Consider the following 14,165-nt stretch of genomic DNA (forward strand, 5'->3'; position numbering starts at 1 on the left):
GGATGGCGCAGCACCGCACCGGCCCTGGGAGGAGCGTGACCCGCAGGGTACACAGACGCTGCTCGGGAACGGCAGTTGTGCCCGACAGTGGCAAACACAAGAAGCCGAAAATGTAACTTGTAACTTACCGTGAAAGACACCATTGTCCACCAAGAAGTGCCTGCAGTACTGCAGGCAGCCCCGCTTATCCAGACTCCAGTAACTCATTGTGAGATGACTTTCTGCTCACCATCAAAGGCAGTGACCCTACAAAATGAAACAGAATATGGATAATTATGAGTTAATTTACAAGAAATGCATAACAAACGCAAGCACTATTAAAAAAAAAAAAAAAAAAAGGTATTCATTGGAGCCCTTTATGCCAAATAGTTCATTAGTTTCACACAAAGTATAGTCCTTCACTCTCCGAAGATGCCTGTCTCCACGGACAGGAGGCAAAGGGTGGATCGCTTGGGCTGAGCTGGAGGCAGACTGCCAGCAATGCTCACAACCAGCAAGTTGAAGGCTGCCGGAGCGAGCCCACCTGCGAGCCCACCCTACCCGGCAGCCTCAGCACCCACCATGGGCAGCTGTAGTCACAGCCAACCCCCACAGCCCTCGCAGGCTATTGTGGAGCCACTGAGAGAGGATCAATTAAATCTATTTCATGATGCTGTCCCACAGTTAATAAACTACAGACACATCAGACAACACCACAAAACTGTAAATTCTCCCCAGGGAAGGTGAAAAGGAAAAAAAAAAAAAAAAAAAAAAAAATGAAAGGTAATTAATTGCCTCCCGATTTTGAGACCACAGAGTAGCATTACGTAGATGCAGAGCAACCTCAGCACTCCCCTGGCAGCTCGAGGTGAACTCTCCTGTGGACGGGCAGTTTGAGCAGGAGGTGTAGTTATGTCAGCCATGCAAAATTTGTGTCCTCCAGCGCCCAGGGATCCCAGCTTTGCACGGGGAAGAGATGCTCTCAACTCAGAACATCAGTGCTACCCTATGCTGAAGCATGGGATAAATTGTCAATCTGCTTTACCATCTTTTCTGCTTCCCCTGCCTCCATTACTGTCCCATTACACAGCTAATCACCAACGGGGCCAAACAGAACAAGTGGGAAAATGCCACCAGCTGAGGACACCCCAGGGCACCCAGGAGCCTTGATGGCTACCTGAACCAACAGTCTTTTTCAGAGGGCAGAAGCCCACATTGCTGTATGGGAAGAAGCTTGGGATTCATCTCTGAAGCACTGCACTCCTTCCAGAAGCACACTGCAGAGAACTTCCCAGGAGAATACAGCAACCCCTCCATGCAGGGGTCTGTGCCGGCCCTGCCTTCCCTGCTCGCCTGCCAGGGCTGAGGCCCCCAGCACTGTCACAGGCCGAGTTTTGCCTCTAACGCCAGCAGCAGCAGGGACAAGCCCATCAAACTGTTCACGGGTAATTTGTCGCAGATGCTATCACCAATAAGTGCTAGGAGTGGAGAGCAGCCTTTTTGGACACAGGCCCCAGAGCTCTGCTAGGCCAACCCCCTGACTGCCAATTCTTCTTGGATCCAGCCAATAATATTTATAAACCAGTGAAAATGGAAATGCAGAGCAAGCCATCACGGAACAAAAACCAGCCAAGGGCGGGGAAGGCGAGTGGCTGAAGCCAATCGCTGACAATGAGGTGAGAAACAACCCCCCTTCAGCCCCGGCATGGTTTCCATCACAGCCACTCTCTGTTCCGCTGCCACAATCCGAGACAATGAGAACAATCGGAACAATTATTTTCAGAGACCAAAACAGTAGAAGTTAACTCATTAATAAGCTGGTGGTTATAACTCAAGACAAGGCTGTATTTGTTTGAGTCATTTCATTGAACTTCCATTCGAAGAATTTTGGCCTTTTATTTTGCAAGTTGGACCCCATAAAAATCCATCCCATCCAGCAGGACTTAGTATGCGCAGTTACGGTTACAGCGAAACACACCAGCATTTCAGATTTATTTGATATTTGTTGCTGGAAAAAAAACAAAACAAACCCAAAACAAACAAAAAAGACCATGGACTCCTTGATCTCCTGTTCTGACACCAAATCCTTTCACTGGATCCTCCTCCTCCTCCTCCTCCCTTTGCTATCATATCCAGTTCAAGGCTCTCGTTTCAGCAATCCAGATTCCCCTTCCTGTTACAAGCCCACCTTGGTCTCCCATTTTATCTCCCCTCCCACCTTCACTCCGGTGAACCCAGTTGCTTTCTCACCCACACTTGGCACAAACAATGCCAACTGTCTTCATCCAAGCAAACGACTAGCAGGATGTAAGGACGCTGCTGTTCAAGCCTTCTCATAAAACCACTGCTGGGGGGACCTAGTAATGAATCCCCCCAGCTGAAATACCACAGCACGCTGGAAATGCCCAGACTGCAGCTCTGCTGAGGAATACAGATCTGTTTTGCTCAAGTGGTTTCAAAACAAAACAGAATACAAGTAATCTTAAATCATAGCCAACAGGACTCATCCTTAATGACCAATTTAGCTACAATCATTTCCTGGGACCCAACCACTATACTCAGCTATAAGGGAACAGAAGAACCTGGAGAACTTTTCCCCTTCCCCGTGCATTGGTGCGATGAACGCTGCCTCCTGCAGTGGTGAAGGTAAAAGAGCTGATCATGAAGAGCCCAGCACTATCTGCTGTTTCTGGTCCACCCGGAAACAACCCCAGTCCCACCTCTATTTTGGTCCCCAGCAATGGCTGAGCAGACCTCCTCTCCCCTGCCATCATCCCTGCCACTTCTGTCAGCCACCAGGCACCTCTCAGCTGATTCAACTCACAAGCTCAGGAAAAGCAGCAGGCTGTTCCGGGGGGGCTAGCATACTGGATGAGCTCAGAGAAGGTTCGACAACATTGGCACTGTGAAGGGGCGGCAGTATCCTGCGACCTGGAGGCCAGGTAGAGGGGAGCTTCCCCCTTTCCCGCCAGCGAGCTGTTGGATCAGATGGGCTCTCACGGACGCCCCAGCCAGGGCTGCTCCAGTCGGGAAGGTGGCAAGGTTTTCTTCTGCAGGAGAATCAGCTAGCGTGGGGCTGAAGCCAACAGCTTGGTGAGAACGTGTAAAGTGATGTTTATGTTTACTTGCACTGTTGATAAGTGCAAATATTAGAGGCTGATAGGCAAAGCCTAATCTGATATATATGATGTTTCTGTTGCAGGTTTGTGAGGCGGAGATACCTTAGATTCATTGCTGCTGTGGGATTAGTCTCTCCATTGTTGTCTCTGTGAGGAGGAGAGATGGTCTGAAAGATCCATTGCAGGTGTGAATCAAACATGCCTGTTTCTGTTTTGTTCTATCTTAAAACTATCACAGTATGTGTTTTGGGTATGGCTCATGTATTGTTTACACTAAAGGCATATTTTACTAAAATTTGGAACACTGAGCAGTAATACCCATTACCTCTGCCAGGCTTCATCTTCTACATTTCTTGGACTTTTGCCCTTGCCAGCCATGAGCTTTCATTACAGCTTGCCATAACTGGGGCCACTCTTCTAGCATTAATTAGAAAGGTGCAAGCTGCTAGTTACTTTAAACATGTAGGAATAGTTCTACCATCATGGTCCAGCCTACTGTCAGGCTTGTTGCTATAGGCTATAAAAAATACAAGTGGAACCATGTTTTAAGTAAGAAAATCCTATCAAATATTCATCACTAAGAATTTACACAAAATTAAAAGAGATCTTATCTCCTGCCCACACAGGACTCATGTCACAGGGGCGGGAAAGAGGGCGACTTTATGGGGGAAATGTTGCTATTGATGTATATATGCAATGCCTCTGAAAAGAAACCCTTTGTCCCCCCCCTCCCCCCCTTCACGGCTCATGCCGATACAATACTCCTTTGTTCTTGCACAAAGGGTTCTCCCACACCACAGAGGCCCCTTGGAACAAAGGTTCTCCCTGGCATACCAGGGATGAAGGCAGAATCCCAAAGTGGCTGCGTCAGCTGACATAAACATCCTGTAAAAAAACCTTCCCAAGAAACACCAGCAGTTATTTGGATGGCTCTCCAAGTTACTTGCTTACTCTGTTACAGAGCTCGGGGGGAGCCCAGCCAGGATCATGCCTTACTGTATTGTACCAAAAAAAAAGCAAACAAAAACCCAACCAACCAACCACACACTTTGGGCAAAAGACCATAATTTCCAGTGAACGTGCACTGTGGAACTTAACTGTACACAGATCTGCATCATTTCAACAATGACGACATAGTAGTAAAAGAACATCCTGTTTATGTCATAGACCAGAATGTTATATAGGCTATATTTTATCCATGTAGAATAAGTTATATGAGTAAAAAGTGCCAGTAAGCATATAATTATGTTTAAATAGGAAAGGACTATACCACCAAAACTATTTTGACAAAACGTTACCAAAATGCTGAACAGATATAAATTTGAGGTCAGAACTAGTTTGTGTAGTTACTTGATACTGCAACCAATTCAGAAAGAGAGTTGAAAACACTCCTCAATTTTCCGCTCTGCAGGTTTTTTCAACTTAGGGGTATCACTCTTTCACAACAGTCAAAATTCCTGCAGGTTCAGCCCTCAGCCTGGCATATTCATCCCAAGAGGTAAAGCAATCGGTGCTTCACTACCCGAGCAGAGATGTTACTCCAGTGTGTCAAGAATCCATCAACTTTATATCTGGATTAAGTGTATAACATGGAAGTTGAGCAAGGGAGTCCATTATGTGGTCTGCAGAAACATGGGAACTTAAGGGAACTGTATCTTCTATTTCTGATTTATTTCCATTAAACATGTGTCAGCTGGGTTATTTTAGTACTTTGAGTACTGTGTTCCATAAGACATGTCCTTCCAAAGAGAAGAGCAAGACCTATGATTAGTTCTACTGAACTGCACTTTATGAAAGAGTTATTAATGGAACTAAACTGATTTTGCACAAAGAAATTTGATACAAAAAATAAGTTAAATGTACATATGCGTGTGCATATACGTGTTTGTGTAGATACAGATGGATGAGATTAATTTTTTTTTTATTTACATAGTGGGTGAACTTACAAGGAAAGTTTTGTTATACGCACACTTTATGAAATTATTTTATTTTAAAAGTTGTAGAGATGAACGTGTAAGACACTTCTGAATTTAGCAGAAGATGCGTGTGCTTTGCCTAGGTTGTGACAGATGCGTCTTATTACACGAGGCTTAATACCAAGAACCTTAACACCTGATACCCCTGGTTTCACAGTATCCTGCAGTTACCCCTCTTGCACAGGAAAACCCCCATGCTTTAGTGAGTTGTGCAGAGAAGAAGGTTGCTCATTCCAGGGAATCACAATGCACTGTACCGGCAGCTGGAGGGTGAGCAGCACTTGAGCGAAACATGTTCTCAGCTCAGGCTGATTGTTATGGTTAGCACTAAACTATTTTTAAAAGTAGCAGTATAATCTAAATATTTATCACCAATATTTAACCTGGACACTGTGCAGATCCCGAATGTGAAGAGGGTATTAAGCACACGTCCATTTAGCACCAGACAGGAACTCTGTCCGTTTGAGAACTGTGCGCAGCTCTCTTGAGAGCACTCAGATTAATTGGCAGTTAAGTGAGAAGCGTACAGGGTGGAGAGATTGCTGATCTCACCTTTTCTCAGACACCTTCGCCCCTTCTTGTTTCTGAAGCACTTCAACAGATAACATTATTAAGTCGATCAGATAGTATGCATGGTTCCTACTAACAGGACCGATGCTGCAGTTTACCAGCACTTCCCTCTGACAAAACCACAGCTCCAGTTTCAGAGCTTGCTGTTCTGGTATCTACGCAGTGAACACATTTTGAAAGTATGATTCATAAAAAATGTATTCCTTAGCACAAAATGGTACATGGTAAAAACGGGTATTTTGTAAAAGGTTCTACCAAAGTTTACAGGAAAGAAAAAAAAAAAAAAAAAAAGGCAAGTGACTGGCAATTTGGTCTTCAGCAGAAAAGGAAGTCCAGAAGACACTGAATATGCAAAGGGCTCTAGATTTTGGAAGCCTGCACCTGTTGCAGGCACCTGTTAATGACACATTTTACAGTGAAAAATGGTTCAGAGATACTGGATGCTACAAATGACATAAAGGAAAAGTATAATAAAGGGGAAAAAAGAAAGAAAAAGGTTAGAAATTAGAAGAGCAACACAGAATCAAGCAAAGGAGACACCAAGTGTGTGATTGGAAATAATACTGTTAGCTCCACATATGGTCAGAGAGCACCCTTATAAGCATTAGAGACATCTGTATGGGAGGGCAGAAAGACCATCTGGCTGGCACTAAGTAAGAGGAACATACTGTCCAGAGAGAAACACTGGTCTTTAATCTGGCAGCTGTGATTGCGGTGGGGGCACCCAGAATCTCTGCTGACTGTCAACATGCACCCAGTTCACTTCCAGTTACAGTACACAGAAAAAATAAACACCAAATCACAGTAGAAATACTACTTTGAACTTTCCTTGGAGAATACTGAGGTAGTATTCAAAAGCTAAGAGAATTTGCTTCACAACAGATCTACATGTATTATTAGAACAGAGATAGGTTAACTGATATACCTTAAGTTTGAGAGTAAACAAAAGATTGCCTTGCACACCTCAAGAACAGAACGAGGGCTGCCCAGAGAGGATCGTTGGTCTTTCTGTAGAATCTCTTATTCCTGTAAAGATATGTTCCAGATCAAGCTCTACATCATTTCTAAAGGTGCCATCAGCACTCAGCAGCTTGGCAAACACACTGCAGTGGAAATCAGAGAAGACAAGACACTACAACATGCTCTCAATGGTCCAAGGGCTTAGCCCTTTCTTATACTAATATTATGAAATAAGAGATACCAAAGAGAGGGAGTGAAGTCATTTGCAATTCTGTTTACACAACAAGCAACCAGGAAAATTTATGCTCTCACCAACTTTCTTTCCCTGGAGCATGTTAAAATACACCGGTCCTAGGTTAGTTTATCAGTAGCCATCAACAGGAACTTCTTTCCAGTCTTTATAGATTAGAAAAACAAAAGAGCTGCTGTTTCCAGTTCATGTTTTTATTTTCTAAAGAAAGTATCAACAAATCTTCCCATGGAACAACCTTCAAGCTTTCAGAGACCAACTGCTGCACAACATGGGCTGTATGTTTTTTTAAACAGTATCCACAAAACAAAGTAGCCATCAGATGTAAAGCTTAGCCATAGTTAGACCTGAAAACCAAAGCTGAAGAGATTATAAAATCCCAATATGACAATATTTCACGGGGCATCCACCCATCTGCAGTCTTGGGCTTCTTATTTCACTAAGCCCCTAACAGTCACACAAATATTGCTAAGCATTTAAGCTGGTCTGAATTCATGGAGATTTAGGTTTAACTGCCATACAAACCCAGGCTCTAAGGGTTCCACACATCATCTGTGCAAATCGCCACTTTAATCAGCATCAAATATCGACATTCACTCAAAATAACTTGCATAAACGTTGCTAAAGTTACACACACAGGAGCCATGCAGAATAGGCATGGCATGTTAGCTGCATCAGATGAAAGATGCATACTGCTGATACAAAGACTTTTTTTCCCACAAATTGATGTCACTCTCATAACTTGAAAAACAAAGTTTCGCTTACCTATGATGTAAACTATTTCATAAATGTATGGATACTTTTCCTAAGTTAAAGTATCTTGTGTAAACAAAAAGCTTAAAAAATACCCCGAAGTTACACTCCCTTTTCAACAGCAAGTATTTATCCATAAATATCACCAGCATGAAGAAAGATTACTGATAATACTTGGTAACAGAAAGGAAAAACATCCAGTGTCTGATGCTTTTCTTATTCCTCTCTGGCCTAGTCTGGAGGAACAAGAGATTTTTGTTTGGTTTATTTTTCTGCCAGATGAGTTCCCTAATCTAATGTGCCATGAGGCCACGAGAACAGCTGTGCTGGCACAGGGCTGGCCGTAAAGGTGTCAGTGTGCACACCAGCACGGTAGCGAAGAAAAAATTCCTGCGGATTTCGCTGGGAGCAATTGGAAATGCTTAGAAGTCACAGTTGTCTGTTCAAAGGGAAAAGGTCACAAGTGAGTGTGGATTTGGGATACAGATGTTGCACTTGCATGCTCTTCAGACAGATGAGGCTTCTGAAAATGCAGATTATTTTTCTTTTAACCTGGTATTACGGCTATTCCCCCATTAGAGCATTAAACACTAATCTTAGTCATACATTGTTCACCAGATGAAGACAGACTCTGATGTCAGTTTGTTTATATGTTTGAAAAAGCTGCTTCTAGATCTTTGTTCATTTTACAGCAGCTAACGAACTACATCAGCAAGCCAGAAATAGCATTATCATCACTGACACTGCTTGCTACTGCCACATGAGACCACAGCTCTCTTCACTGTCCCCTACACTACTAGTTCGGTCCCTTCTCCCAGTACCAAGACTTTGCTGCGGACACTCGGGAAACTGTACCCAGCTTCACTTGGTCAGCACCAAGGTGTAAGAAGCAGGCGGCAGTGGCTGCACATCTCCCTCCTAACGGCACTAGCGACCTGTGAAGTTCAGCCTAATCCCAACAGCATCTAACCTGGACCCTTAAATACGTCCAGGGATGGGGACTCCACCACCGCCCTGGGTAACATGTTCCAATGCCTGGTGACCCTTTCAGTAAAGAAATTCTTCCTAATATCCAATCTAAACTTCCCTCGGCACAACTTGAAGCCATTTCTTCTTGTTCTATCACTTGTTCTACCCTTTCACTTTCCAGGAGAGGAGCAGGTAGGCTTCACTGCACAGCACTATACATGGTGTCTGGCTGACAAGTTACCCAGCACCCATTCCCCCCCCATTGCAGCCCACCCAGTGCAGGCAGGAGGCCAGTCAAGCTGTGTTAGCCTGTATAACAGACAGCTTTCCTATCTGTCCTACCCACAGCTAACAAACAGCAAACCTTAATCTTCCTGTGGCTGTTAATTCTGATGGAGCTTTTGTTTCAAGTCATTTCTCTGCTCTTTCTGGGAAGTCATGAAAAGCATGTGTCAGCACAACTTGCTGCTGAGGAAGGCATTAGAAAGGATTTGAACTGACTCCCCATGGCAACAGACCCTGAAAGAGAATTAGCATTTGCTCCCCATTCCTCAAGGAGCCTAAATGGAATTTGTTTTTCTCCTATTTAAGGAATTATTTCCAGGACTGTGGCATGCAGTTCCCCCTATTGCTCAGCAGGCACTGCTTCAGAAGACACCTACCTTTCATGCCCTGTGTTCAGCGTAACAGTCATCCCACCAGACATGGAATGGATAAATATGAATAAGTGTACATGAATATTTTCCTTACACAGCTTTCCAGTACTCTACACACCTTTCTGCTGTTTTTGCCAGCTCTCTGTACACCAAGTCACTAATCCAAATAATTTTTTGTTTTTTCTGCACAAAGGCTTTCGAATTCTAGATGTTGAACACAATAGCCTTTCTACACCAAAGATTATCATCTACAGAGAGAGAACTCACTTCACCACATTGGCAATGCTATCTTTTTTATGCATCATCAACAACACATCCTCAGACTCTGTTATACTCTTTGAGATTCTTTAATATTATTCTCCAATTTCTTCTATAAACACCACGCCTCACTTCAAAGTAGGTAGAGGAACACACAGCAAGCCCAGAACTGCCAGCTCCAAGGCCATCCACCCCAGTATGAACCATCCCAAATTCGGTGGAATTTATTCGTCTCGGAGGCAGTTCATGACCTCCCAGAGATTCCTAGCTCATGCCTCCATTCTCCAGGTACAAACTGGGGGGGGGGAAGCAGGAGGGGGGCTGTGTGTAAAATAATCCGTCCAACTTTACCTCCCATACTGGAGATTATAAGTTTCCACAGACTCTGGTGAATTACATTACTGCACACAGTCAAAAGAAACTCCCGTTCACAGCACTCAGGCTGGTGGTGCTGATGCTGACTAGGGTGACCTGTTGAAAACATCAGCAAAAAGAGACCGCTGGTCTCCCAAGAACACATCCACCACTGCTTTCAGCTGAAGCTCTGGTTAGCACCGCTTCGCTATGCACATCTCCGCCTGGAGTGTTAAACATAAAACACAAGTGAAGGGAGTAGATATTTGAAACAGCGAGAAATTCACTGAACAGCTCCTACTAACACATCTTTAAGACCTTCTGAAAATACTTTGCACTTTAGGACCTTTTCCCAACAGAAAAACAATGCTTTAAAGACATGAAGTCATGATGATGAACATAAAGCATAAGCTTACTTTGTTCTTAGCTACCATTATTTTAGAAAATATTAATTCTGTTTCTAGAAATTAAAATAAATATTTCTCTCCCGTAGGTCATTTCACAGCTTTAAAAAGGACCTTTTCTTCCTCAACAGATCAACAGAAACGTACCCTGAGTGGTATGCAGCACACCAGATCATACCTGAGAGTATCCATCTCTCACTAGGAGTAAGTATTTAATAATTTGAACAAGTCATTTTCAGACACACTGTTAATATATGAGACCCTAATCTTTGAAATGGGCAACACTGCCATTTCAATAGTTGAAACAGCTACTGTTGAACTTACAGCTATTGCTATAACCTACAAAACCCTGGATGTTGCTCTACTGTAGCATAGAATAATTCAAACAATGTGATAAAATATGAAGATAAAATAAGGTGCCTGGAAAGGACTTGTGCCAACACAGACAGCTATGTACATGGATGACCTGCATCTTATATGATACTTGGCTACTTATCAACTGACATGCAGTCCCCCAAAGAGCAGACATTTCATACCACAAGACCCTTTGCATTTGTCATCATTTGACACAGTTGGCACTTGCCAATATTCTTCCATTTTTTCTTGTGGGGACACTACCAACTGATGTGTCAATCACCCACGGCCAGAATTAAGACCAAGCAACGAATATGGGCAACACGCCGATATGAGGCTCAGCAATGCCTGATTTAGACCTGAGTGGTTACAGTCAACACACCCCGTACTCATCTCCGTGTCACGCTTGGTCATGCTCAGTCTGCATGACTATATGAACTTTGCATCAGTTCCAATACATCAAGTCTGTAATGGAGCATGGACTGCTCTACACAACAGCTTGTCTCTGCTTGAAACTTCTTGCAAGCAACCTTGAGTTATTTCAAGTTGAAGAGACTCACATGAACACCTCTTGCTGAGAATGATACACAATGCACATGGCCCAATGCCCTTGAAGCAGTTTGCACTGTTCAGCTGTGGACCAGAGCCTCCGCAGGGGCCCATGTTGCATCCCCAGCATCATGACCCTGGCCTTTTCCAGCACTGCAACAGGCGTCTGCTTCTGAGCCGCTGTCAGCAGCTCTGCCCACCTCTCCCTTCTACTCCTCTGTACTCCTGCTCTCCTTGTGGGGACCTCAGTAAGTGCCTATCCACAGTAGTAGATAATTCCTCACCTTCTGGATCTCCCAGCCTGCCTTTCTGTCTCTCAAATACATGCTCCACATCACTCTCAGCTACCCAGGTACAACTAAATAGTGCTTCTGTAATGCCAGATGACCAGCAAAAGGCTTCGTGAATCAGGAAAGCAGAGGACAAGCTCAGACCTCCGGAGTAACAATAATGCCCTCAGGGGCCATGGAGACTGGAACAAGAAAGCCACCTTTGGTACAGAAAACAACTCCAGTTTCCTAAAATAAACAAAAAAGGGAAAAAAAAAAAAAGCAACAACAGAAACCACCAAACCAAAAAAAAAAACCCCACCAACAACAAAAGAGTACACACACCTCCCTCCTGGCCATTAGGTCAGCCTGCACTAATGCTGGCCAACCTCAGCAGTTCTCCAGTGGAAGCACCTTCTGCTTATGGACTTGGAAGCAAAGACAGATTTATCCCCAGCACAGTCCAGACCCAGTGGTTCAAAGCAATTAGTCTCCTGTGTGTTGCTCAGCCCTGCCCCAGGGAACCACGCTTTGCTGGTTAGTGGCCTTAACACCCTTCCAGTACAATAGCCATGAGGATTGCTCAGAACATACTCCGCATCCTACTATGCCAGGAGGAAAACGCCATAATAACTGTGTTCATAAAGCACCTTCACTTCAACACATTCAAGTAAGTCTGAAACACTAACAATAGAAGTTTCTGTAAGACCCTACAAGGCAATTATGCATGGCAGTCTTACCTCTTTGGAAGACACAGGCAGGAAAAACTGTCCCATTGAAGACAATACAGGAGGTCTCTAACAGACCTGGAAACAGACCTCAGCTTTCATAATTTGGAGTGTTTGAGGTTTTTTGGTTTTTTTTTTTTTAAACATTCAGTCTTCTTTAAACTTATTAAAAAAACCCAAAGCAAACAAACAAAAACCAAACAAAAATGTCCACCATATCACCCTGTGTAGCTGTGGCCCTGACTTTGCCATCTAGGTTACCAATTTAAATTGAATTGGATCTTGGGTGACACCTTGAAAAAATAAAATCCTTATTCAGAATCCATTAAAAGAAAACCATTCTACTTATAGAAAGATTACTTCATAAAGCCAACAGAAATACACAGCTTCAGCATTAAAGCCTTTCCCAGAAATAAGGGGAGGCTAAATATTGAATATAGGACTAATTTTCGTTCTGCATTCTGATGCTCATCATAAAACTGTTTTACTGCCACAGGTATTTCTTGACAGTGTTTTAAATTACAGATGGACTCATGCAAAACTGGGATCTGTTAATAGTGGGTGGCCTCTCCTTTGCTTTTATGGAGTGAAAATTTTATTCTCCTTTACAAATACTGGTGATTTTGATCAAAGTCATCGTGGGACACCCGCCTCAAAGGGTGAAAGGACAGAAGCATTAAATCAATTCCCTAGGCAACCTCCCGAGCTGAGCCAGTATTGTTAAAATAATGAGTTGTGCACCACTTGATCCAAAACCACCAGCTGATCCCCATTTTTATAGACAATAGGTAGCATAAAAACAGAAAGCGTCTGCAACCGGTCAGATCATTTTTCACAAATCATGCATCTTCAACTGATAAAACCTAACATTTTTTTCTGTAACAGCCTACTAGCATTTTTACCAGAAAAAGCATCCTTCAAGGTTTTTTTTTAAAAAAAGTAGTATTCTCAAACTTATTCCAGGGAGCTAACATTTAAAGACACAGGCAGATTTTCAACAGTGTGCATGCACTCTGCTGTCTCTCACCTCCCAAAAGCCTGTATTTTCTTTCCATATACCACGGTATCTTTAACGTAGGTGTATCGTTGCAGGGTTGAATCCCATCTACATTTTCAGGAATGTTACATGCAGGTATTCTCCACATTTCAGAACAACATACGTCCAAAGTTTTCTTTCACTTCCTCCGAGTTTTGTAACATATGGGTGAGAAGTCCCAAGGACAAGTAAATCACGAGAGTCCACTGAAAACAGGCAAACATTGTGCTTTATAACTCAGGAGTTAAAGCACACTTTAAACAAAGAGCCTGTGACTAGTTCATCAGATAAGGCTTATATCTTTCTCCCTGTAATTTAATAACACTTCTTCTAAAAACACTTTTCGGTCAGCTAGAGTTGAAGTTCCCAGAATTACACAGTTGCTTGATTACAACAAAACGTGCATTGAGTATAATTCCCAGCTCATTGTACTTCCCCCCCCCCTCCTTGAAAAAGGGTTTATGGAGTAGATTATCAGCTCTCAAACAAGATATTTTTAGGAAGAAGTCAATCCAGCAAGAGCTTGACTCTTCTCGACTCCCACCTATTTCAGCATCTTAAGGGGGGGGGAGGGGGGGGGGACGGGACAGGACGGGACAAAACGCGCCCGAGAAGCGTCGCCCCCCGCCGCTCTCTTGGGGCCATGTCCTCCCTCCTCGCAGCGGGATCAGGATTTTCCGCTTAGAGCCCCCTTTCGCCCGCTTTGCCCCCAGCCTAAGGCACCCCGAGGGGCTGCAGTTTTCTTCGGGTTTAGCTCAGCACCGCGCCGGGCGCTGCGACTTCTGACACGACCCCACGGCAGAACCTCCCGCGCCACACGGCAAAAGCGGGTTTTACCCCCCAGAGAGGGCCCCCGGAGCCCAGAGGCGACTCAGACCAGCCGGCACCATTCATTATTTCACCGACAGAACAAATACGGCCAAGGCGACCGCTGGAGCGGCTCCCTGTGACTCCGGCCGGCACCCGGCACACCTCCGAGCA

At 44.0% G+C, this 14,165-nt stretch overlaps 2 protein-coding genes across 2 annotated transcripts in view; both read right to left on the reverse strand.

Annotated features, from left to right (window-relative positions):
* PLCH1 (phospholipase C, eta 1) overlaps positions 1–207 on the reverse strand; it is a 69,983-nt gene extending 69,776 nt beyond the window's left edge. The window contains exon 1 of the mRNA XM_009884478.1: positions 129–207. Within this exon, the coding sequence (XP_009882780.1) occupies positions 129–207 (79 nt within the window). The remainder of the gene's footprint in view (positions 1–128) is intronic.
* Positions 208–1,359: 1,152 nt separating this feature from the next.
* Positions 1,360–14,165, reverse strand: part of LOC104285951 (chromosome unknown open reading frame, human C3orf33) — a 23,801-nt gene continuing 10,995 nt past the window's right edge. Inside the window, exon 6 of the mRNA XM_009884479.1 lies at positions 1,360–1,457. Coding sequence (XP_009882781.1) covers positions 1,360–1,457 — 98 coding nt within the window. The remainder of the gene's footprint in view (positions 1,458–14,165) is intronic.

The sequence above is a fragment of the Charadrius vociferus genome, unplaced genomic scaffold (genome assembly GCF_000708025.1).
Source record: "Charadrius vociferus isolate BGI_N301 unplaced genomic scaffold, ASM70802v2 scaffold104, whole genome shotgun sequence".
Taxonomy (NCBI): domain Eukaryota; kingdom Metazoa; phylum Chordata; class Aves; order Charadriiformes; family Charadriidae; genus Charadrius; species Charadrius vociferus.